Consider the following 26,191-nt stretch of genomic DNA (forward strand, 5'->3'; position numbering starts at 1 on the left):
TTAACAGGCTGAGATGAGAAACCTTTGAAGAATCACCAGAATTGTCCATGCACAGTCTGATTTCCCGATATATGTCACAAATTCATACACCTAAATGAGTAACTTCAACTTCTCAATTTCCGTACCAAGAAAAAAAGAGAGGTTTGTACAACTTTTCCTTTTGTGTATTCCAGCATTGGCTCTTATTCCAAAGCTTCACGATGATTATGTTCATCTTAATTCTCTAAGATGAGCTGATTTTCCTCCAAAAGTCCCAAAATGTATGCAAACCCTGCTCCTGGTGGCTCGCCGGTATACTCTGGAAAACTTAACTCTCTCGAGCTGACTAAACATTTCCCCATTTTTGCAGGTCCAAGCTTTCAGGCATATCAGAGCTCTCTTCATCGATACTACTTACTAGGACTGACTATCCACTGCTACTAACGCTTGAAACTGGCCCTTCTTTCAGGGAGCCGGCCCACGCACTCCTGTCTAATCATTTCAGGGGCGATGCTACCAGCCTTGGGGCATGAAGATGCCTTAGAGTCTAAGCAGCTCGGATGCTGGCAAGGTTCATCCCTCTCTTCATATCTCCCCAAGCAGATGAAGTGAAGGAGAACTGCATACTCTGCGGTAAGCAGACTCTGGGAAACGGCTTCAGTATTTACGTAAACCAGATGCAATTCTTTTCTCTTTTAGTCTTACAATTATTTCACAATACTCTTTGTTTAGAGTAGGGAGTTATTGCTCAAGAAGAAAAGGACTGAAGCTACTAATCTTCCCGAGCACCTTCTTATTTTCTGTGGCTAAAGTTAATCACAACGCATCAGCTGCATCACCTTTACCAAAATGAGCTAAATGTACACATGGCTAGGTATTAACATTTCAGAGGGAGTTTCCTTTCCAAGGAACCTTGGGCAATAAAGTTCTGCCGCTCTATAAAGGACAACCAGAACCTCCGTGGGGGGGGGGGGGAGTCAGATGGGAGGCTCACACTCCCCACAGCAGCACAGCACTTAGGGACTACACCTGAGTTTTACCAATCCCTTTTTCTTCTCATTATGTTTACTTTCATTATAATGTCAAATAAAATATCTTTTACCCCTTTGTTGCACATAATCAAACATGCGATCTTTCACTCTCAATCACAATCCCAGATTAACCTAACTTATTAGTGACAAGAATCCAAACTGGGTTTCATAAATCTCTGCCCTTCTAAATAAATGCACAGAACAAGAAAACAACACCATCCCTTCCCACAGATAACGAAGAAACATTCATAAAGAAAATCACGTCTACATGGAAACTGGCTTAAGAGACTCTACACACAAGGACCAGTGACAGACCAGCTCTCTTCCTCCCCTTCGCCACCCCCCCCAATCCGAAGCAGCCAGAGAGCACTTCCAGCACAGGAAAGGTGGCCCCAACTCTGCAGTGGCCCCCTGCCCAGACACAGCAGACAGGAACAAAGACCAGGTGTGGCCTGCAGCTCTGCCATGTCTCTGAAGTTACTGGTCACAAAGCAGTGGAATCCAAACTTCAGAGCACTCCCAGGTTATCAAATCATTTTGCAAAAAAGGAAAAAATGCAGGAGGGGAACACAATTTTTAAAATTTCTGTTTCTCCATACAGACAACATCACAGATCCTAAAATTCAAGTTCTCTGGATTTTTTTTTTTTTTTTTTTTTTTTTACATTTTGGACTAAATTTAATCTCAAAACAGTACTCTCTGCCCAATTTAAAAACCAGAGTGTAGAGGGGCACCTGGGTGGTTCAGTTAGTCAAGCATCTAGCTTTGGCTCAGGTCATGATCCGAGGGTCCTGGGATTGAGTCTGCGTTCGGTTCCCTGCTCAATGGGGAGTCTGCTTCTCCCTCTCCCTCTGCCCCCATCCCCGGGCTTGCGCGTTCGCGCTCTCTCAAATAAACAAAATCTTTAAAAAAATCAGAGTGTAGAGCAAAAGAATGAACTAAGAATGGTGGATTTTATTTTAAAGATCTGCATCAGGCACTATAACTTCTAACACGGAAAAAAAAATTAGGAACACACAGGTAAGCTGCCTTTTCTACACTGTGGCCAGGAAGCAGAAGCGGTTGGTCCACACCTCAATGGCAGAGGACAGCAACAGCGGCTTCACACTCCTCCCTGCAACCCCGTACTTGCTCCCAGTTACATAAGAACTGTTCAAAATAAAATGTCACCCTACTTTTAGAAGAACTTCCATCACCAAGCAAATTAAGAAGATACAAGCTAAAGGATAGTTTAATCCTGTCTGGATATATTTTTTAAAAGGCAATACATAAGCTGTAAATACTGGGGTCAGAATCTGTCCCTAAAACCTTGGACAGGTAAGCTCACTCTGTTGTCCCCGGAAATACATGCGGGGACTTTGCCTGCATGACAGACTCTAACTTCCTCCGTTCTCCCTTATTGCAAAATCTAATTCCTGGGGCGCCTGGGTGGCACAGCGGTTAAGCGTCTGCCTTCGGCTCAGGGCGTGATCCCGGCGTTTCGGGATCGAGTCCCACATCAGGCTCTTCCGCTATGAGACTGCTTCTTCCTCTCCCACTGCCCCTGCTTGTGTTCCCTCTCTCGCTGGCTGTCTCTATCTCTGTCAAATAAATAAATGAAATCTTTAAAAAAAAAAATCTAATTCCTACCTTGCCATCTTAGTGGATGTGCAAATCCCTGCTAGCAGTTCTCTTTCCAGAAATAGATAAAAAGTCAGGACCGATGTTTTCCCCTTAACTGAAGGGGGTAGGTTTTAGACATTTGTTTACTCATTTTAGTTGGAGCTATAATATTTTATCTTTTTCTTACTCTCTCAAAGTAATCTAGGTAGTCTTTAAACATTGCTAGATAAGCAAAAACCAAAGGGGAAGGGAAAAACATTTTAAGCCAAGACAACTTACTGAAAACACTTCTTCCCCCTAGGGAACTGAGTGTTATTCATAGTACTAATCATGCACATTGTTGAACATTTACAATGTTTCTAGTACCAAGCTAAGTGTTTTGTATGTATTCTTTCATTTAACCAAAACAGGGTAGGTATGATTATCATCATTATACAGTTAAGAAAACAGAAGACGAAGGATTTTCCCAAGGTCACCGAGGAGGTAGCAGTCTGGTAGTGAAATAAGGTCTGTCTGACAAGCTGTTTAGGAGCTAAGCAGAAGAGAAAAATGGGAGGAAGGGAGGAGGAGGGGGTATGCTGGTAAGTTTCTCTGTTTCACCCTCCTTGTTGATACACAATTGCTCTAATTAAGGTTTTTAGTCATGGTTACTGCCACGGCTACTAAAAATCTTCCTGATACCCATCAATAAAACAAAACCAAAAGTTTTGGCTCAAGAAACTGGTTGCCAAACAGTGAAACTCAGTGACATGTTACTTCCTTACTCCCAAACCAACAGTACAACATTACTGTGATGGAATACTCCTGGGGAACACCGAGGCAACTTGTTTTCCTTTGGGTCTTCTCAATATACACTATGTAATCTCAAGAAAAGTATAACACTTTCTAACATGGTATTTCTATATGTGAACTAAAGAACAAATCTCCCTCACTAGCCTGTAAGCCCCTTGAGGACAGGAGATCACATCCTGTCTGATAATCCCATTCTGCACCAGCACCCAGAGCTCTGTGTGTTTGGCAAGGAAATACAGACTGGCGTTATGACAGAAAGCATGTCGCTATTGCAGTGATTAAAATACTGTATGTTGAACAGCTCTGTGGTACCAGGAGGGAAGAGAAGTCACCAAGAGGTAGATGGTGGTGGAACCTCAGTATCTCAGAAAGGAGTCTGACATCTAGGGAGAAATACATCAATCATATCACTTTCTCAGCTGAAACAAGAGCTCTACTTCCACTGGCAATCTGTTCTATTGCCTCTCTAGAGTGAAGCATCTCCGGAACAATGTCCCAACTCCATGACAGGTGGACTTTAAAAATTCCTGGTTTAGACTTCAAAACACCAGGGACACTAGACAAATCATGATTGATAGTGAGAATTATAATTCAAGGAAAAAATATGAGTCCTAATAATCTTCATCTTATTGCCTCTGGATACATGAGATATGTGGGAATCTGTCTTTTCAAAACAGATTAATCAGAATTACTCTAAACCTTCCAGAAGATGTAATCACTTTGGGATCCTACTGCCTTTGGTAATGGCCACATCTGGTCAGGCAGTTGTTATTCATTCTTGCCAGGATTCGCTTTATTAGACTCTCAATTGAAAAATGACACCTTCACTCCAATCCTTTTAATTGATTTTTAACCTTAGAGAAGTGTAGGAGAGTGAGTTATTTAGAAGACTAACTTCTTAATGGAGTCATCTGAGCGGTGTGATAAAATTCTTTCGGCTGAATGACACCCACCTCTCCCAGCAGGACTTCAAAAAGAGAGAGAGAGGGAGAGAGAAAGGCTACTCCTAGAGGTGTACCTCACCTCTTTAGAACGTTAATTCGATGTAAGCGGAGCCATGCTAATATGATCTAATGTAATTCATTTCTGTCAGGAATTTAAAGCTCACAGTTTGTACAGTAACTACAACATTAAATCTGTGCATTAAGCTCTTCAAAAGTTAAAGATAAAATATAAATGGAGAGACCATGAAAATGGCCGCATTAGCGTCCAAGGGCTGGAGTGGCTTATACCAACAGATACTTATTCTCGCACAGTTCAGGGAGCCAGAAGTCTGCAGTCAAGGTATCAACGCTCCCTCTGACAGCCCTAGGGGAGAATCCTTCTTTGCCTTCTCTGGCTTCTGCCAACTCCCTCTGTTCTTTGCCTCTTGGTGGCATAACCCCAAACTCCACCTCTCCGTCACATGGCCAACTCCTTTGTGTCTGTGTCCTATCCTCTTCTCATAAGGTCACTAGTCACTGGATTTAGAGCCCACCTTAAATCCACCTTGATTTCATATCAAGATCCTTAACAAACGACATCTGCAAAGATCTTATTTCCAGAAGAATTCACATTCTGAAGTTCTTCTTAGATATGAATTTTGGGGACGCTCTTCAATCTACTACAGCAGCTTTCTCTAAAGGTCAGTTTGACTCTCTCAACCTTACTTTTAAAAACCTGAGATAGGTAATCAAAACGTGTACAGAGTGGGGCGCCTGGCTGGCTCAGCTGGGAGAGCATGCAACTCTTTGACGTTGGGGTCATGAGTTCAAGCTTCATGGTGGGCAGAAAGATTACTTAAATAAATAAAACTTACAAGAGAAATATAGAGAATTATTTTACATAAGTACCCACTAAGTTATATTACCAATTAATTCTTCAACCATAATTGGATCCAGGAAGAAACTTCTATGTCGTCTTGTCCATCCTCATATCCAAAGTAAGACATTTCTCTATGGCATAGAAATTGGGGATGAAGGTGGGGGATCATTACAGACCAGCAGATGCCCCAACGGGACATTTCTCATTGCCACCACATATAAGTCTTGTCTCCTCTCCTTTTATTCACATTTAAATCTTTAATGATAACTATTATCCCTCCAGTGATATTCCTTTGAGCCTCCAGACAAATGACAATAACCAACAACTTCTTCGGCCAACACAACTTCTAAGGAGGCAGTATAGCAAATCAGACCGCCTCCGTTCAGAACCCACCACTGCCATCCACTCTCTGTGACTCCAGGCAAATGACTTCACATCCCCATGTTTCATCTCGTCCTCTCATGAGAACGATACCATCTATTCTAGCTCGCAGGATGGCTGTGAGGATTGCACGAGCTCAGTAAAATGCCCGGCCTGTAAGAAGCGCTCAGTAACTGTCACCACACTTGAGTTCATCTTTCTCAGTGTCCGCCTCTAAACTTGGCATCCAGATGGCCGTGAGGGCTCTGCCCCGAGCAGGCACCACCAGACCAAACCTCACAACTGACTGCTAAGTACTTTCTCAATCCTCTCCTGCTACTCTGAGGCTCTTTCGCACAGTCACAATAAGGGGGAAAAATGGAGAAAACAGAAAACAAAAATGACCCTGTGGTTCCAAGTAGGAGTTGCTGCATAAGGCAGGTAAAACGGGGGTGGAGAGATATTGGGGTGAGGAGGGCTTTCCCAGGAAAGGCTCCCTGGAAAAGCTGGCCTGATCAAACCTCGTCAGTCCTCACATTCCCTGGACTTTTTCACCTGGGTTAGTTTAATCACTTGAAATTCTAACTAGAGATACCTTTGGGTTAGGGCCCCTCTTTGAAATCCCAAAACTTCCAAGCTATGATATGGGGAAATAGTCATCACGTAAGACAGTTGAGAAGAGCATGAGCAAGAAAATCTGAAGATGCACCTCTGTTCCTTGGAGGTGCCTCACTTCTGTTATTCTCAATCTTCAGAGAGAGAAGAGTGCGAAAGGCCATCCAATTTACATTTTTCATTATGATTATTAGAAGTGAGAAAGCGACTTTTTCCCTCTACCTAACGTATCTACCGTGTGACGAGCCTTTGCTCACAGGAGACTCAGAGCTGGAGCTGCTACTATCAGTTCTGAAATTCCGTTAGAAGACTGGGGGCGCCTGGGTGGCTCAGTCGGTTAAGTGTCTGCCTTCAGCTCAGGTCATGATCCCAGGGTCCTGGGATCTAGTCGGGCATCAGGTTCCCTGCTCAGCGGGGAGTCTGCTTCTCCCTCTGCCCCTCCCCCTGCTTGTGCTCTCTCTCTCTCTCTCTCTCTCTTAAAAAAAAAAAAGAAGAAGACTGTTGGCTTTGAGGCTAACCTGGCAATCTAACTACTATTATAATAACGTTTCAGTAAGAAAGCCTGAGAACTACACTACGAGATGCAATGTTACTGTGAAAAAAAGGGTCCTGATTAAAAAAACAAAAAACAAAAAAACAAAGCAAAACAAAAAAAAAACCTCTACGGAGAGATGTACTTTTGTATTTAGAACTTTTAATGTCAATGCAGTAGGCTGATCTCATTACTTTATTAAAATATTCTAATTTTATTAATGTAGGTAAAGCTATGCTAATGGTCTAAGCAGCTAAGTCACTTTATAGGCTAACACTAATTGACGGTCAAACCAACCACACAGGCCTTTTTGCACACTTAGTTATACTTCATTTCCCTCAGTATTTTTCACTGAACTGCAAGACTTTGATTACTTATTCCTATTAACCTTCCTTTTGTTAGCTTGAGCCCATTTTCCAGTGTGCTGGTCTCTCTGGCCTAATCGTTCCTCGACACAGATCACCAGTCCTCCGAGCTGGACGTCATCTGAAGAACGGAGAAGCATGTTTCCTACATAGTGTACAAGTGGCTGTTTTCAACAAATTTTATTACAGGAGAGTCACTGTCCGGTATATCAGATCCTGACACTGCTCTCATCTCTTGATTTTCCTGGCTGCTTTTCCCTTCTAGCTACTCAATAAACTGTAGTCTCTTCGGCGTCCATACAGAAGTCCAAATTTTCACAATCCTGTCACTGGCTACAGTGAGTGGGGCTGGGGAGGGGGTGAGGATGGAGAAAAGGCTGAGGCAAGCCACACTGCATCAGTCACCATTCTCTCTACCAGCCGGCTTCTCTCTGTAGTCTTCCCTCAGGAGGGATGAGTAAGAATTGAGTAAACCTCAAATTTTAGCAAGAGCTTTTCATTAGTAAATGCTATTTCCTAAAATTAACAGTAACTGGTAAGTTCTATGGACTGTGGCTAAGCAAGCAGCGGAAGTGTACCTGAAAGTACAAGGAGCGGGGGGCCACTATCCGAGAGGACAGTCCTTCACCTGCCTCTGTACATCCGTCCAGCTGGGGCAGGGGACGGCAGGGAGGGGGTGGTCTCTGCAGTCGTGTGAGCCCTGGGCCGTTCCTGTCTCTGCTGTGAATGGCCGTCTTGCCCACTCTGGGGATACAGCAGAGACGGTGGGGAAAAGGGTCAATGAAAGACAGAAGATGGGAATGGACTCATATCGCTCACTGTATTTTGGGCTCTGAGATGTCCAAATCTCTCCTCCCTGCCATGTCCTCCCCCAAAACAAGATAACATAGAGCCAGTCAGGATTTACCTCCCCTAAACCCCCAACACACATACACGCCACAGGAGTTACTTCAAAAAAAAAAAAAAAAAAATCCATGGCAAAAACGCAAAAGGAACAAAAGACGAAGCTTTTCTGTGTCCTGGATTTCAAAGATTTTTATCTGGTCCTTAAGGTTTATGGCTGGCCCTGGAAATTTAGCTGGCTCAGCACAGTAACGGACGTCTCTGAAACCATTTCCAGTTTCTTACAGAAATCCAGAACGGCTCGAATGCATCAGCCCAGCTAGTCCAGTAACTCTGGCCAAACAAGTTTCCAAGGGACACGCGTGGTTAGCTTTTCTGACGTCAGTCTTAAGAGATATATCCCAATTTTTCTTTGGACCCAATTTTGACTTGGTTACTCATAAATTTGTCATTCTCTACTTGGCACCCATTTGCATTTCCTGCCTGCATCATCCCTGGACTTAAAAGATCACTGCTCTATAAGACAGCTCATTCTTCATCACTGAAAGAGCTTCTCTGAGGAATATTTCACCCAGTGGTCCTCAGACCTCAGTGAGCTTCTAAATCACCTGGACACCTTAAAATGGCCCCACAGTGTTTGAGTATGCCTGACGCCGTGAGACCCCAAAATTGATATTTTTAATGAGCACCCCAAGAGCTTCTGATGCAGGTAGCCCCAGAACCTCTGAAAAGGGCAGAACCCAGATAGTGTGTCTTTGAAATTCAGAGTCCTGGTGTTCCTCCTACTCAGGAAAGTCTACTCTATGGTCTCTACCGCTGAGCTGAATCTTCAGGGCACTGGGGCTCTCCTCATCTCTTCTGCCCCAGCACCCTGACTCTGCAACTGGGCCACTCCCAGAGCAGCCGCCATTTTGTCCCTTGCTCTCCACAGCGTCTCTTTCAACTCATCCAAATGACACTTGATCCCTTCCCTTGCCAACAGGAAACGGCATCTCCTGGTTCTAAAACTGCACACCCTCTGGCCACACCCTTCAGATCCTCTTTTGCATCAGCTGATCTGAGCAATTTCCGGTTCCTTGATCTGACAGTTCTTACCAACCCGTCCTCAGATGGCAGATGGTTTCCTGGCTCCTTGCTAATGGACATGCAGAGAGTTCCCTGTCCAATTCCAGGTTAACAACTCTACATACTTCACTGGGTACAAAAAAATACAAATTCTCTCCCTAATGACTCCCCCAGAAGAGGGCTTCCACAGTGCCTCTCCTACACAACATGATGTGTACACGTGTTCATTTCACAGACTATCTCAATCCTTACTTTAGTGTTTGTGACTATTTGTGGGGGGAAAAAAAATCCGCTTCAGAAAGTGGCTGTTTTTGTAAACTCAACAACCTCATTTTGGGCAGAAAGATATAATCCCTGACACACAACACTGTAGTCACTGCTAAATTCTTGCAGAAATAATGACTAATAAGTACGCTCAACTTCACACACTGGATGGGTTTTGGAAAAATCCTACATGAGCAAATCCATGCTTTAAAGGCAGCAAGGAAACAGGACTTCTAAAGAAAACCTGAGAATAAAACCAACAAGTATTGTGCCCCAAATATACATGAAAAACTATGCTACGTAAATCAAATGCTGGAAAGAAATATAGCTTCCAGGGCTCAAAAATATGACAAAATGTAGTTGGTAACGAGAAACATGACCAATCAAAAGAACTCATCAATTAAGCAAAATTTATATACAGTGAGGAATCCTTTTGTAAAGAGAAATAACTAATTTACTGTGTTTTTTTTTTTTTAATTGCCTGCCAACCAAGATGTGTCTTAGGTCTCAAAGAGAAGAGAAAAGGAGGGAGACAGGAAGGGAGGGAGAAAAGAGAAGGTTGAGAATAAAAGAAGTAAGGTACCTCTAATGGAAAAAATGAACATCTTTAAAATTTTGTGTAAGACTCAAGAGGCTTTAATACCACTTCACATTCCTACACAACTACAGCTCTATAAATCGGCTTTCAAAACAAAACTTGCAAATGACCAGCACCTCGCCGTTATGGAGGACTTACCTAATAACTACAGTAACTCCCTCCTATTCCAAGTCCCTAGAGGTAACCTGATGCCTTAATGGGTAGGGGTGCAACTCATCCTCTCCCAATAGAAAGGGCATTATTGCTTCTCTACTCCACCTACACACAAACCCCACCTGAGATGCGGTTGATGGAAAACCATCACATCAGAATTCTCTTATAGTGTAACAGCAGGAACTGAAAAAAGGGAGAGCACAGTGATCATCGTCCTGGAAGAGGGAGACCTTAAATTTCAATTTAAAGGAGAGGAATGTGAACTTTAAGATGCGAGAAGAGAATTCTGTGGCCATTTGTGACAGCTTAACAAGAGCTTGGAGGAGAGAAAGGAAAAATGGACTTCAAAAAGCAAGGAAGTACCTTTTGGCTGGAATGATAGGTATGGACTTGGGCAAAGCCAATCAGAGGAAGGGACAGTTAGTTACTCAAGGTCCTTGAAGCCTATGGCTGGTAATGGACACTTCCAGAGCCATTTTACGTGGTTAAGCTATTTCTGTAAAGAAGTATCTTTTACCCTGTAGGTTAAACACACCACCACCACAAAACATAACATTTCCTTATATGTTGTGCACAATGGGGCCACCAGTATAATATTTCTGTTTGAAAGCTAATGTGATCATGAGTGAGTTATGCAGCATTATGGCTTTATTTGGGGCAAACCATGGTGCCCAATAGAAGAGTTTTGACTAAGATGAATGAATGTTTGGTACCAGGTGGTTATGAGTGGAGTTGTGCCCACCCAAAAAGATGCACGGCAGTCCTATCCCACACAGTATCTTAGAATGTGACCTTATTTGGAGACAGGGTCCTTACAGAGATAATCAAGTAAGGATGAGGTTATTAAGGTGGGCCCTAATCCAATATGACTAGAGTCTTTAAAAAAGGGAAAATCTGGGCATAGAGACAGACACATACACGTACACAGAGAATGTCATGTAAAGATTGGGGTTAGGAGAGAGGCCAGGGACTGATTCTTCCCCAGCACCTCAGGAGGGAGCATGGCTCAGCCAACACCTTGACTCGGACTTCTCTTCCAGACCTGCGAGCAGTAAGTTTCTGTTGTTTAAGAACTCAATTTATGAAATTTTGTTATGACAGCCCTAGCAAACTAATTACAAGGTGTATCAGTAGTTTGCTTAGACCAGGATGTTCTGATAATAACTATTAAAATACAAATTATGCCAAAAAATATTTTTAAAGAAAAAAATTGACCTTTTACTCCCAGGATGCTATTTCTGTTTTACCATGGCTGTCTCACCACTTCTGAATTACGGCCAAGCCTTAGGGGTTCAAAATACAAAAAAATGGCTACGGTAGTATTGATCACATAGATACATGAAGGATGCCTCCCCATATAGAACCAAATAAAATATCTAGCCAAGACTGAGCCTTTAATCCAAAACCTTTTGGTCAAAGCTATGAATCAGACGTGCATTCCCTTGGTTTTATTCTGTGTCTAACCTGTTTTGATGGTGCCAATGCTAGTAAAGTATCATCATTATCTGGTTTGAGTTTCATTTTCTTGGAATTCCTTCTGTGCACCTTTTGGTAAAAGAGCCAACGAAGGATTCTGCAGATCAGGGGTCTGCAACTACTGTCCACAGGCCAAATCCCGCCTGCCAATTGCTTTAGTAAATAAAGTTTGCTGGAACACGGCCGTGGCCATTTGTTTGGACATTATCGACGGCTGCTTCTGAGCTCTAAAAGCAGTGCTGACTAACTCTGAGAGAGACCTTATGGGCTGCAAAGACTAAAGTATTTATAATCTGGCTGGTCACAGAAAAAACATCTGCCAAGCCCAGCTATCGACAGTGTATGAAATGAATGAGCAATTCCTCTGTAATCCCATTGACCGTTTACCTTGATTGTCAACAATCCCAACTCCACAAGTACAATTTTCCAATCCTACTTGACACATTCAACTAGAGAACAACGACAAGAAGAGCCTCTGGGAAGTTGAAATAGCATCTTTTTTGCTTGGATTTCTCTTAATGATATCTAGTTTTCCACATCCCTTTTAAAGGACTAAAACCAAATCTGGCCATGAACTGATGCCAAGAAAGTGGACGACATACTTCCTTTTCTTCTACTCTGCTTTGATATCCCAGCAAGCAGCTCAATATGGCCCGTTAGAGCACAGAGTGACTCTAAGGTGACAACCAACACAATGACAAAATGGATCAGCCAACTGAGAATCTTGTTTCTATCCTGGATTCAAATCAAATGCCCCTGGAAGCCAAAGAGTCTAAATTCAGGTCAGTTGGAGCATGACAGCTGTAGGTCAGGCATGTTCTTACTATGAATTTCTTAAATATCTGCCCTTCTTCACAGCATTAATTTCAACCTTATATGGTTGTTTATGCAACTGCTCTATAGCCCCTGATAGACTGTAAGATTGAGAACAGGATCGTCAATTTGTTCTTTTCAGGGCCTAACATGGTGGTTGACCCAGAATGGGCTCTAAAGCATTAAATGAATGACGGATGATCCAAGCCGGATTTGTTTGAAAAGGTGCAAACTGCACCATTAGGATACATGGGGTCTAGCCCTGATTTTGTTACAAATAAGCTATGGGATATTGAAACATCCTGATCTCTAAAATAAGGACGTGGAAAAGCTGATCTCTTAAGATTCTTTCAGCACTAACAGTCTATGCTTCTTTTGTGATATGCTAGATACAACAGACATTATATCACATCACTTCATCCAAAACACTAGAATCACATCATTGGATGCATTTAGGGTTAATTCTCATGTTGCAGACACCAGAAAGAATCCGTGAGGGTCTCTGACAGACACCTGCTTACTTTTCTTTAGGCAACCAAGAACCTTAAAATACATAAAAAGAGAAATGCTCCATGTGAACTCTTGTGCCTGGAATATCTTAATTATAAAAAACGGCAATAAACTGGTCATTCAGATTTTTCAAGAACACAGAGCAGCATGTGCTAGTGGGGCCTTCAGCACAGCAGGGTTGTAAAGCCTTCACTGTGGTTTCTTCTATACAGGAACTTAACCTAGAAACCACAGAGCAAATTTTGCATGCTGTAATAAGTCAGGCAGGAAGGGGAAAAAATATGTAAATTTGTCTACCCACAGTCAATTATACAAAAAAAAAAAAAAAAAAAAAGGACAAAACAAATTTAGAGGGCCAAAGAGGGTATTAATAATGAGAATGTGTGGGTTTTCTAGATCACTGATACCTTAAACTAGATTGATTTCCAAGTCAGTAATCATGACTTCATAAAAATGCTTTAAGAAGCAATAAAACAGGTAGAAAAATTGACCTTAAGAGAGAAGAAATTAAAAACAAAAGAGATGATAGTTGGCAGATACCGGTTTATTTTGTCTGAAAATAACATGCAACATACCATCCCCAAGAACCTACTTATTCAGAAAATGATTTAAAAAAAAGAAAAAAAACCCTCATATGAAAACATGGCTCCGAGGATGTCCCACACTTGGAAAAGCCGAGACTTTTAAGGTGAGGGGGTCGAGAACTAAGAGTCAGAAGACTGAGGCTCTTCAAACTGTGAGACTTTGGACAAATCACTCAGTGTCTCTGGATTTTAATTTCCTTGTGGGTCAATTAAAGAGGTTGTACTAGATAATGTCTAAGATCCTTTCCAACTCCAAATGCAAAAGGCTCCTTAAATTAATAGGTGTCTCCAAAACATCTCACAGAACACACATGGTAAATATTCTAGGACTAAGTACTTCTATGATCAAATAATTATAGGAAACAATGAAATGCACAAAGTTGGACGAATGTCTTTACTACAGGACTTCTCAGACCATTTCACGTTAATTTAAACTGTTACTCTCCAAGACAATACTACGTAGTGTTTCCCAAGTTTCTCTGAACGCTGAATATTTTAATTCCTGGAACACTTTCAACATTTAATAGTATCTGAGTATCTCAGCGAACACAATTTGGGGAAAGCAGCTTTAAACAATAAACTTCATGAATTTAAAATCAGATGCGGAAAGAAGCAAAATGAGCACATAATAGTTTAGAGCATCCATTTCAGAAGCTGTAATAACATCTCTGTAGTGGCGACATGTCACGAAGCACTTTATCTTACGTTAACTCATTGACCCTTCACTCTAAACGTCAGGGACGGAAATAAGCATCATTTCCATTTTACCAGTGAGAACAGAGTTTCACTTCTAGATCTTTCTCACCACAAAATGTTTTCTGCTAATGAACAGAATGATCAATCTTCCACCACTATTATTTCAGGCTTTGCTTGAGCCATCCTCTAAGGTCCTCTTGTGCAAATGGACTTAGGGGACACTCCGAATAAGGAGGGAGGCAGACAGAGCCCCTGTGCCAAGAACCATGTCAAGTGGGGTCATGTAGGTGACTTCGCCTGATTGTCTCAATAACATGAGGTAACTATTATATCCAGTTCTGCCCCTGAGGAAATTAAGACCAAGAGTGTTTAAGAAATGCCTTCACTGTAACCGTGAACTAAGAAATGATGAAGTTGGGACCCATACCCATGTCCACCTTTTTTTCTGTAAAAGCAATATATGAGCTCCTTCCTGCTGGGGGAGTGGAGGGAGAAGCCCTGTAGCTGGGCTCTAGATCTAGTCTCTCTGGGATTTGGGGTGGACAACTTACACTGTCCAAATCTGTGAAGGAAGGGTAAGAGGAAGTATCTCACGGAAGCGTTGCAGAAGACTGACAGTGAGATGTAAAAGGACCCAGCCTTATGCCCAGGGCACAGACAGTGCTCAGCAAATGTTAGCCCCCCTTCTTCAGAAAGCTACACACCTGGTAAGGAGACGTAATTAGAAAAAACAGTTCAGACGCTAAGGTACTACATAGATAGAAGGCAGAGAGAGACCAATAGGTGTCTCCGGAACACTGTGTAAAGGCTCCTGGAGGAGGGGTCTGAACAAAGTGGTCATGATGAGGAAGGTAGTGCTGATAAAGCCAGAAATCCATCCCATATTCTGCTTGAGGGGGAGAAAGAATCTGTCTGGGCACTAGTACTTCCTAAAGAGCAGAAGAGAACAAATGGAAGGAAGGAAGGAAGGAAGGAAGGAAGGAAGGAAGGAAGGAAGGAAGGAGAAAAAGGAAAAAGGACAGGACCAGTAAGTGATGGCGTTGGGATCCACAAAAATTTCCATCTTTTTTTTTTTCTTTAAAAGCAACTTAAGATGTTTTGAAATAGTTTGACAGTGTATTTTAAAACTTAAGTTGGGCTTGTGGTTCAGTTAAAAAAATTAGTGTTTTATTTTGGTTTGTGGTTCATGGTTCGTTGAAGTCTGTTTGAAATACGACTTGATTTACACAAATATTGTAACAGTAGAGATAGGGAGGTAGAGTACAAATTCTACGAGAGCCCCGCCTTCATAAGCATACCCACCTGCGCATTTACTGCGTGCCAGACACGCGCACGACCTCACTGAGCCCTCCCAGCAGCCCCACAGGGTAACATCCCGGAAATACTCCACATCCGATATCTTGAACCCAGAATTTCCTGCCACATTTCTCCTTCCCTCACTCCCAGAGACGTCTCTTTATCTTATCACAACCTGTATGCCTCTCCCTGTTCTCACAGGTCTTTCTCTTCTTCATTTCACCTGTCTCCTTAATCGGCATGCCAAGGCTCTCAATTTTTACATCCATTCACTTCAGCAATGCCAAACCCTCTCTGCCCAGATTCTCTCCTTCCATTTACTGCTGGAAAAGGGTCAAAATCTCTTGCCAGTTGAGCCCATTGAACTCCCAGGGGCCCTTACCATAGCCCCATCACCTTTTTACTCATCTCAGTTTGAATACTCACCAAATTCCCCAAAGTATTCCAAATTTTTTGTCATGATCTTTTAAGCCTAGAATTACACTCCCCCCACTCCCAGGTTTTCTTTTCCCCATCTTTAGAGATGACCTACCCCTTTACTGAAATATAAGTTTTTAAAAGACTGAGCATCACTGCTCTTCCTACTTTTCCTTGATGTCCCTAGCTTAACCAACCTCCTCCTCCTTCCAGTATCACTGACTGAAACGCACTCAGATCCCCTTCCTCTAAGACTAACGCTATCTCAGTCTTAAAATAAAGACCTATTTCCAACTATTCCCTCTGTTTTCTCTTACCTTGCCCTACATCTATAGTCAGCTACTAAGATAATCTTGCCTCAAGGCTGTCTGAAGAGACTCTTTCCTCTGGACACCTATTTCTCTAAAGACACACCCTCCTCACTCATTCACTCCTTAAATCCTCTGGAATGTGCTTTCTACAATCCTCATCCCCGCCTGCCCTTCCTGGCCCCACCACACACATACTACTCTATTGAAACTCCTGTTTCAAAGGCTTTCAAAGACCTCCCAATGGATATTTCCAATAGTCTTTTACTCAGCCTTTGTCTTCCCCGATCTCCAGGAAACAGGGAACAGAGCTGACCATCTTTTCTTGAAGCTTTGTTCTTCTCAGGCTTCTGCGACACTCTGGATTCCCCCAACATTTTGCCATTTCTTTCCCCTTCCCTTTACCAAAGGCTCATCTTCCCTCTTCCCAATAAAGAATCTATGTTTCCCTAGGTCTCTCTTGCCTCTTCTGGACATATTCTCTCCCTGGAGCGCTTTAACCTATTCCCAGTGCCCCACCTCTTAAGTTTCAGCGTGGTGCCCAAAGCTCCAGCTCTGCCTCGGAAGAGTAGTGATGTGTGATTCATGTAGCCAAATTAAAGTGGCCAAACCAAGCTCACTGTCTTTCCCTAGAAATGTTTAGGGTGGTAGGAGGAATACTGTAACCCCTTAAAGCACCCACCCCACCCATCTTCCATACTCCTGGTGAAGCGGAAGATCTTTTAACAAAACGAATGCCCTTGTCACACTATAGACAGTATAGACGACCACACTGTATAGATGACAAGTATAGATGACATGTACTATCAAGATCAAGATTTGCTGTACAAGTGCTCCACTCCAAAGAACGTGGGGATCCAGGCCAAACATGAAAATCCATGCACCCATGTGACACAGTCTCTATACTGACTTTAGAGCAATCCCAGGGGAGCAGTAAAAAAATGTTTATAACCATCTTCTGGATGCAAAATGGGCTCTTACAGTGGTTCATACTGTGGGGCCTACTACCCCTTTAGGCTGGACAATTAGTCCTTAATGAGACTGACTTGCACACGGAAGGGCCTTTTGCATCTCTGGTGTCTGAACATTGAGTATCAGTAGAATTTAGCACTTCCCCCGGACCCAATTCAACACATAAAAAAATGCAGAAAATCCCTGTATCAGAATGGCTGGGTTCTTTCTTACCACTGAGCCCAGAACAAGCAAGGCTATATTAACTTTTCATTTTCCTGACCATCTAAAACCGGAAAACCTAGGACCCTCTTTTATTAAGCCACCCTCCCCATCTAGTCACCAGCCAAATCTTGTCAATTCTTTGTGTACAATCTTAAATCCATCTCATCAAATCCCTCCACACTGCCACTACTCCTTTTTACAGCTTTATTTCAACTGGGCACCACCTTCCAAACTCAGGCTCTCTCCTCCAGCCATTCTAGCAAGCTAGACCCTATACCTACCCCTGCCCTCCAACCTCTATCCTGCAGTCTGGCTAACCTGAATTACTCACACTTCACCTAATATATTAAGCCCATGCGTTCTATCTTCAATCTGCTGTCATGTCCCTTCCGCCTGAAATGTCACCTTCCATGATGTAACCAACGATCCCATCTACTGAGTTAGAAATTTGGCATCATCTTTCAAGTTCTCCGTCTCCTTCCAGATGTGGTCATAAAATCTTTTGGAGGACACAGATCCCTTTGGCACACTGATGAAAGCTAGGAACCTCTCCCCAGGAAAGAGCTAATACATGCAACATTTTACATACAATTTTAGGGGTCTTACGTACTCAAATGTCTATGAAATTTGGTTGTTCCTCTTGTCCACAATTTAACTGCCTTCTTTCAGGTCCTCACTATCTCACAGCTATTTCAACAGCTGATTTCCCTGCCCAGCCTCTTCCCTGATGAGCAACAGTGTAGCCCCTGCATGTCCCCAGCCTACTACTGACGGAAGGATGGCTGTTCCCAAAACCACCTAAATTATGTTACACACTCACTAATTATTCAACTCAATGTTTTGGAGTCTGTTAAACTTTCAGTTCAACAAAAGAACATATCCACTCCTTTGGAATTGGTCTAATGCATGTGACCTATAAAACTGAGAATACAGAGAGAGAAAGTAAAGACAAAGTCATTTCTAGAGTCTTTCACTAGGTGGGACTGGTTTGATCATAAATGGTCTTCCAAAGGGGCCACTTTTAGGCAGTTCCCTGAGGGGGAGGGAGAGACAGATCTGGTCTTGGAACAGAGCTGAAAGGAAAGTCTAGGTGATGGGAATGACACGAAGAAAAAAATGCAGTGTAATAACCTGAGATAAGGCACAACATGAAGCCACATATCTGCGTCCAACCTACATACACAGTACCGAAACAATGAGACTTCAACAGATGTTGTCAAGTGACGCATCAGCTAACACAGTAAGAACGCGACGAGGCAGCACTCCTTTCCTTTCTCTCTCTCTCTCAGCCCCCACCTCTTCCTTCCTCCCTCAGGCTCTCTCCTCCTCTCACTCGGAAGCCTTGCAGCCTCCACGGTCCGTACACAGCTAAAACTCCCCTGATGCACTGAAAATCCCCCTGGGTTACACAGCAACAACAGCCTCTGAAATGCTGACATTATCTGTATGGTGTCTTTCTTACAGAAACCTCATGTTCCATTATAAATTAAAGCCGCCTGGAAAGAAGCCACCCCTCCCACTCTGCTGCCCTTTCTAAAAGCTAACGCTAAAAAGGAAGTGTGTGATGAAGATAGTCGGAGCATTCATAATAAAGCCAAAGGATTCTGACATAAGTAGTAGAACAGGGTCGGTTTTTCACATTTAATATGGAAATGAAACACGGGGGGAATTTATCTGTCCACAAAACAGCTGTATTTAAGTGCAGCTGTAAGTTAAATGAAAACAGAGACGATAGTGGTCGATGCCTCAGTATTTAGGAGAGCCGCTTTCTTGAAAAGTCATCTAGAATATGCAATTCCATATAGATAGCTACATCTTCCCCTTACTGACTCATGTAGATAAACTGGTGTCCCAAAAATGTCTTAAAAACAGTTCTAAGCATCAAAACATAGACGGCCTCTGTGGTCTCTATAAAATAGGAAAATACTAAGTTCCTAAATACAAAAACTAGCCATCAGTAATAGGTGACTTCAAAAAAGATGGTATTAAGAGTTTGCAGTAAAAAGAAGAACAGAAATTGATGAAGACTAGGAAAGGCCATCTCAAAGCGCAGGCGCAGAACCAAGTAGCACCTAAGTGCCGAAGGCTGAAATTCTCAATGACATGAATTTCTTGGATGTTCACAATTTTTAGACATTAAAATAATATGATTTTCTAAAATTTTTTTCACTTTTTTCCTTGACAACCGAAGAACTTATATGTTTATTGTGAGAAGAAAGAAAGACTAGAAGTTTGAAAAAAATGTAAACAATCCCTAAAAATAAGTCAGTCACTCGTGATTCTACCTACCAACAGAGGAAAATATTTGTTAATATTTTGGCAATTTTCCTCCAGTCCTTTTTTTTAACGCAATTTTGAGACTGTAGTGTATGCACAATTAACAAATTTGAATATAATCCTCCCTAGTTTACACTTTATTGTTTTGAAATTCCATATGTTTAAATCAGCAAAGTGGAACCAAAATACAATTCTACTTATTAGGGAAGCACTCTGTCTCACACCAAGTTTGGCTGTCACTGCTGCCACATAATACGTGCTAAATAACAAGAGCTATATTGATTCACTTCTTGAACACAGAATTCAGTTTGTTCCACTTAATTTTTTCACCTGTCTTTACTCCAGAAAAAGCTTGCTTCCTTTCCTCATGGTCCGCCTATCCTATTTTAAGATTTACTAAGCTTTTAGAATGTGTTAAGTAAAGCATTCTCTACAGATGCGAGATTAAAAACAAACACCCACCAAACACCTACAGATGTCCAAGGACAAAAAAAAAAAAAAAATGTTTATTTTTTTTTCTGAGTAATGCAAAGACGGCGTCTTTGAAAACCAAATATACAAACAAGACAAAGGAAAGAATTCAGGAAATCATCATGCATATACTAATAATCATAGCTGTTTTCAAGCAAATTGAAGGGTAGAAATGCTTATTGATAAGAGTCGTCAAGGCTCTGTTTTTCCTTCTCCAATCATATCTTTGCATAAAATAGAGAGGACTGAAAGGCTTTCTCTCCCCCAAAGAGAAGGCAATCTCTGCTAATAAGAGCATGATACACGAATAATTGTTTTAAAATACAGTGGAATGCACTTTTCTACTTTTTGGTTCTTTCTCTCTCCCCTTCCAGTGGTGGAGTCTCCTCTTCAAGCTCCAGGTCCTGACCCATCTGGAGGCTGTTCCCACTTTCTAAACACAGTCCATTCTTACAGGCTGTGTCAGGGTCTCCCAGGATCACACTGAGCCTCCCAGGACCACCTGCTGTTTCTTGCTCTGTGGGGACACGAATAATAACAGCACCTCGGAAGGACTGATGGCAACAACACTGTGGAATGGGCACCATTACCTTTCCTTAACAGAAACCAAGGCTTCGACGGGTTAAGTGAAAAGCATGCAAATGGTAGAGCCAGAAATTAAGCCAGGGTCTTCCCATTAGGTTGAGGGACCATTAAATAAGTGACAGTGTGGAATCTGCATTATCATCAGGGTTCAAAGTATATGCTAAGAGACAAAATGTTAGTGGAAAAAAGGAAAAATATGGTTTGTAATGATGATTTTTTAATAACTAGTTTTAAAAAGCGAATCAGGTTCCTGGGAGACGGGCTTGCTGGACTGAGCAAATAAAAATACACAGAACCACGCAATATATGGGACATACAGATATAAGAAATTATTCATTACTTATTGGAAATTCAAATTTAACTTGGCGTCCTGGATGTTACCTGACAACCCTAAAGGCCTATGAAACAAACAAAAAGCTCTAATAAATTACAGAGCTACACTTTCCAAAGCTGAAATCTGGGACGCTCTGTGTGCCACATGTCTTTGGGAGGCCAAGGAAAGGGAAGTGTAGTGGGGCTCCCTCCAGCTGTTCTTAGCTGGGCTTCCTTCTCTTTTTCCTGGTAGCAGACCCAGCCCTTGATGTCAGAGACCTAGCTTTCGCCAACTAGGCCATTTAATACATTCACGGCCTCAAAATTCCTGACCCTTCCCTCCTTTATATGGATGTTGTGAAGATAAAATATAATTGAGGTTGGGAGGGAATATCATCTATATATCTGTAAATACTTATTTTTGGTGGAGTGCTTTGGAAAGATATTCTCAGAAACCTGGGCAAGGCAGACTCCCCCCCCACACACACACACACTCACGCCCTACCACCAAGAATGGGTTTGAAAAGTATTGCCAATATGTGGTGAGCCCAGCTGACATCAGTCCCTAAACGGAAGAAAGAACAAAAAGAAGAAATGTGTTCAAAATCTGAACTACAGAAAATGCAGTGAGCCGCCAAAAGGGGTACCCAGCAGAAAAAGGGGGTAATCACAGATGCAGAATTCTGTACTTTTCAAATAGCTATGGATACATATTTAAAGCACAGCTCCTTGATTCATAAATACTACTGAATCACCAACACACTGAGATAGCCTATGTGAAAAAAGGATAAGACCTTACTTATGCATACCAATTTAGTTTTCTGCTACCTTCCCTTCAACTGCCAGTCTCGGTGGCCTGAGTATATTTACCTTTTTCTAAAAGCAACAAATTGGGAGTAGCTTAGACAGTGTTCATTTAAATATTTCTATGCACAACTTTAATCTTCAAACTTAACAAAACTCCAATCTACTACACTTCGATTGCTGTGAACAGAAAGTGCTTGAAGAGGATTAATCAACAGCTTTCTATGTCATCCTCCAACAAGGCCAAACACTGAATCACTGTTGGCGTCTTCACGTGCAGCTACACCCAGTTAATCTTCAAGAAAGTGGCAAACTATGTAAATCTACTTAAACTGGGGAGATAAGTACTTCACTCATCAAAAGTTAGCAACATTTAACAAGTACAGCTATTAGCTGGCAATATCATTTGTAAAGAAAGATACACACACACACACACACACACACACACACACACACACACGAAAATTCTTGCATTCACTCCTCTACCTCAAAGGCCCCGTTGGAAACCACGAGGGCATATAGCAAGAAAGGAATTGCTACATGCCACAATTTGTAAAAACCAAATTCTATGACATAACTGAGTCAACTACCCAGAGAGAGCAGTTCTAAAATGGAAGTCAGAAAATGTGGAGAGAGAAGCGGCTAATAAAAGAATTCAAAGCAAAATGGAAATATTTGTTTTCTGTACGTAAAGCCTTTCCCATACAGCATTTTTTCCCCTCTGAAACACAATAACATATGTTCGTAGTACAGAAGTACTAATAAATGGTTCTTGTTTTGGTGGTAGGGGCATTTTCATACAGTCAGACTCGATACGCTTAAGGAGTACCACGTATCTGAAAGTCACAGTCAACAATAATAGGGTGTGCACACTTCTCCACTGAGGCCTGAACAGACCATCTTTGTCTAGATACTGCCTGCTGGGTTATCACTTCACGCAAAAGTGTCTCACTTTAACCTGAGCCAAGCAGGTGTATTTCTAATGTGCTCATAGGCCTGTGAGGCAGGAAAATCCTGTTTATCCGAGATGATGCCGGAGATCAGTGCTCTTTGATGCCCTCGAATACTACATGGGGCAGGAGGGGGACAAGCACCACCTCCCTCTGCTTTAACTGAAACTGGCTGACTCCTATACATGTAAAATATAAAGGTTTAAAAAAGAGATTCCACAGTCACTCACTGAAGCAATACTTTGTCTTTCAAATATCACGAACCCATCATCCATTTCATCCATCTACTTCATCCTTCACTTTCAACCCCACAACCTCCACCCTCCCCCTCAAAAAAAAAATAAAAAATAAAAAAGGAGGACTCCCTCAAGTGGACTTTCGAGATGAGAAAGGCAATGGGCAGTGATGCGGATGAGCTCTGTGAGTTTCTCTTGAGATGTGCACGTAAGCAGGCACTGGCAATGCGATGGTTTTATGAGCTTGACTGCCAGGGTCCAAATCCCGGCTCTGCACTTGGGGTTGTACTGACTGGACACGTTACCTCATCTATGCCTCAGTTTTCTCAACTGTACAGGAGATAGTATTACCTGTCTCATTGGACTGTCAAGATGACTGAAATTAGTTAATCCACTTAAGCATTCAGAACATCGACCAGCAGGCAGTAAGGTGCTCGGGGATGGTTAGCTACTACTAATACAGATGTCTAAAAAACTGTGAATCTCCTATCTTTTTCCAAAGGTGATTTTTAGGTATCCCTCACATTCAATTTTTTTTTTCCTCAACCAAATTACCTGAAATCAGCTCTCAGAGCTGCTTATATATTTGTAGATTAAAATTAAACCACGCCATACACCTAAAATTTACCTAGTCTTTCATCGAAATGGACAAATTAATACAAACTGAAAGGTGCAAGCTTAACATCACAGAATCTTACGAAAAGCATTAATTAGACTTCCCGTTTAGACTAAGCCAGGATGAGATCACAAAGTCACTCCCGGTAACCAGGTCCCCACGCTGGAAGTGTGCTTTCCCAGTGAATGGCTAAATACTAACAAAAGAAGCCTTTGACTCAAATACCACTGGTACCCGGGGTCTTGTGTCTGTATAATGCCTACACATTCATTTCTTTCTTTGCCTATAGAAAAAAGAAAGTCTGTTTGTTTTTCTGATTCAGTCAGCCCTTTTAGTCTCTGAATCTAAGGAGAGCCCAGTGAAAAGAAGAGCATCTTATCAGCGTGCTCCAGACCAGCAGGCTGTCCCCCTCCACACACAAAACCCCCAGCCCCTCACAGCAAAAGGGCCTTGCCCTCAGAGCCTTTTCCCCATTTCAGAGCTAACACCCCGCCGGGTTTTGACAACAAATAAATGAATACACAAGGCCTTTACATAATTAGCCATCTTTTCAGGTAGAGAGAGGTGGGTGGAAGAGGAGGGTTCAGGAGAAGAATATTTCTTGTAAATTGGCATCATTGATGAAGTTGATGTAAGTGTGCTGGATCTGAGGGTATTTATTTTAAATGAGGCCACATGAAGTGAGTTTAGAGATGCCTGGTTCTGAATCCAGACAATTTTAGCATATACTTCAGACAAGTCAGAAATGCAGATTTTTTTTTTTTCATAAAAAAAGCTTTTCTTAAGCCAGGTAAAAGTTGCATTGACTTGGACAGCAAGGGCACCCAGACCAGGGTGTTTACTGCCTTTTCAAGGGAAAGCTAACAAGTGAAAGAACCAAAGACCAGAAAACAATACTTTTTTAACACCAACAGTGTTTGACCAAATTAACCCTACTTTCAGATATATTTATGCTAAGACATACCTCCCACCAAATGACTTTGAGAACAAAAAGGACTACATATAATCAATAATCCTGTGAATGTCTTTAGGAAAGCCACCAGGCATCCCTGTCATCTGTCATGATCTTAACAGAGCCACGGTCTGCATGGAAGGATAGAGTTCGCTTGTATCATTATTGGGATAATAACTTAATTGATTTGTCTCCGTGGCTAAGGATGTAGACAAGAGATTTATTATGGAAGAAAAATATCTGCAATCGTGTTTTTGTTTTCTCAACAAGCATCTTGCCGCTGACCTCTAAATCAGTTTAACCTTTTCTAAACAGACCTGCACATTTTTTACATAATTTAAAGCTAGGTTTTGTTATTGCTGCTGATGAAAGGCTCTGGGAGATTTATCACAACATGGCTTCAGTAACCTTCTTTTAAAAACAAAGATGAAAAACAAAACAAAAGGCCGAAACTATAAGCTCCCAGCTCCACTCCTTTTCCCGGCAGGGGATTTCGATCTAACCACTAAAGTGCCTTTGGAGTTCAATCTGTTAAAAAATGTATGAAACGGTATTAAAATAGGAAAAGGCATGTGTATGACTCAGGCTTATCCAAGTATCTCTGCAACTAGGATGTCACAGGATTTCCCTGTGCTTCTGAAAACTGAAAACCTTGAGAAAGTGACAGAAGTTCCTGTTTCGTCTTTTTTAAATATATATATGGGGGGGAGGGAAGCGCGCTAACACACACACACACACACACACACACACACACACACACACACACATATTGGTCTTCCGGGTTTGCTATGAATCAGGCAGGTTCTTTCAGGTTCCCAGTGAAGATTGTGGCAAGCCGATGTTACGACTTATTATCGTACTCTTCTACACACAAAGGTTTCAGGGGGGGAAAAAAACCCAAACTTGTTGCAGAGCTGGGAGAAGCCCCTGGCCCGGCGCGCTGCGCTCTCGCCGCCTCTCCGCCCCTTCCCCTTCCTCCACGTCCCACCCGGCGCGGTCGGCGGAGACGAGGGCATCTCCCCTGCTAAGGTCACCGGCCCGAGCCGTCCCCGCGGGCCGCCTCCTTCGGAAACAAGGTCACCGCCCAGTCCGGTCCCTCCGTGGAGGGGAGCGGTGTCCGGCCGAGCGCTGGCGCCCTTTGTAAAGCTGGGCGGCCGGCCTCGGCGCGGCATCCCGGCCGCCGCCTCACCTGCTTGCGATAGGGCGTCCTGCAGTTGCTGCTGCCCCCGGGGTTGCCGCTGCTGCTGGGGAAGATCATCGCGGCGGGCGCGGGCGGCGGGCGCGGGCGCGGGGCAGCCTCGCAGCGAGGGGGAGGGCGCAGGAGGGGCCGGCCCGGGCCGCGGCGCTCTGGGAACTCCCTCTCGCCGCGCGGCGGCGGCCGGCGGGGGCTACAGCTCGGGGCTGACTTCTCCTCCGCCCCCGACCTCCGGACTCGCCTAAAAGTGCGGCGCGACGGCGGCGGCGGCGGGCGAGACTCGGGCAGCTCGGGCGGCCGCCGCCCTGCGTGCCATGGACGGGAGTTCGCGCGCGGAGCTGGCGGCGCCGCGGACTCTCCCGGCGGCAGCGGAGGAGCAGCGCCGCCGCGTCCCCACCTACCGCGGCCTCAACCACCGCCCCGAGAGCGCGCCGGCCGGGGGCGGGGAGGCGGCCGCGCACCGCCTCGCGCCGCGCCCAGGCCCACCCGCGCCTCCCCGCCCGCCCTCTGGGCGC

At 43.1% G+C, this 26,191-nt stretch overlaps 1 protein-coding gene across 13 annotated transcripts in view; it reads right to left on the reverse strand.

Annotated features, from left to right (window-relative positions):
- The window catches only part of RBMS1 (RNA binding motif single stranded interacting protein 1), a 207,941-nt gene that overhangs the window by 103,197 nt on the left and 78,553 nt on the right, over positions 1-26,191 (reverse strand). For 2 of the 13 annotated variants that reach the window (XM_048214367.2, XM_048214366.2), the window contains exon 1: positions 25,671-26,090. The exons of 7 other annotated variants lie outside the window; for them this stretch is intronic. In XM_048214367.2, the coding sequence (XP_048070324.1) occupies positions 25,671-25,739 (69 nt within the window). In that variant the 5' untranslated portion in view covers positions 25,740-26,090. Of the gene's footprint in view, positions 1-7,657; positions 7,973-25,670; positions 26,095-26,191 lie in introns of those variants that run through there. 4 more of the 13 variants (XM_026492694.4, XM_026492697.4, XM_048214364.2 and 1 more) reach the window with 4 other exon arrangements.

Source organism: Ursus arctos, unplaced genomic scaffold (assembly GCF_023065955.2).
Source record: "Ursus arctos isolate Adak ecotype North America unplaced genomic scaffold, UrsArc2.0 scaffold_1, whole genome shotgun sequence".
Lineage (NCBI taxonomy): Eukaryota > Metazoa > Chordata > Mammalia > Carnivora > Ursidae > Ursus > Ursus arctos.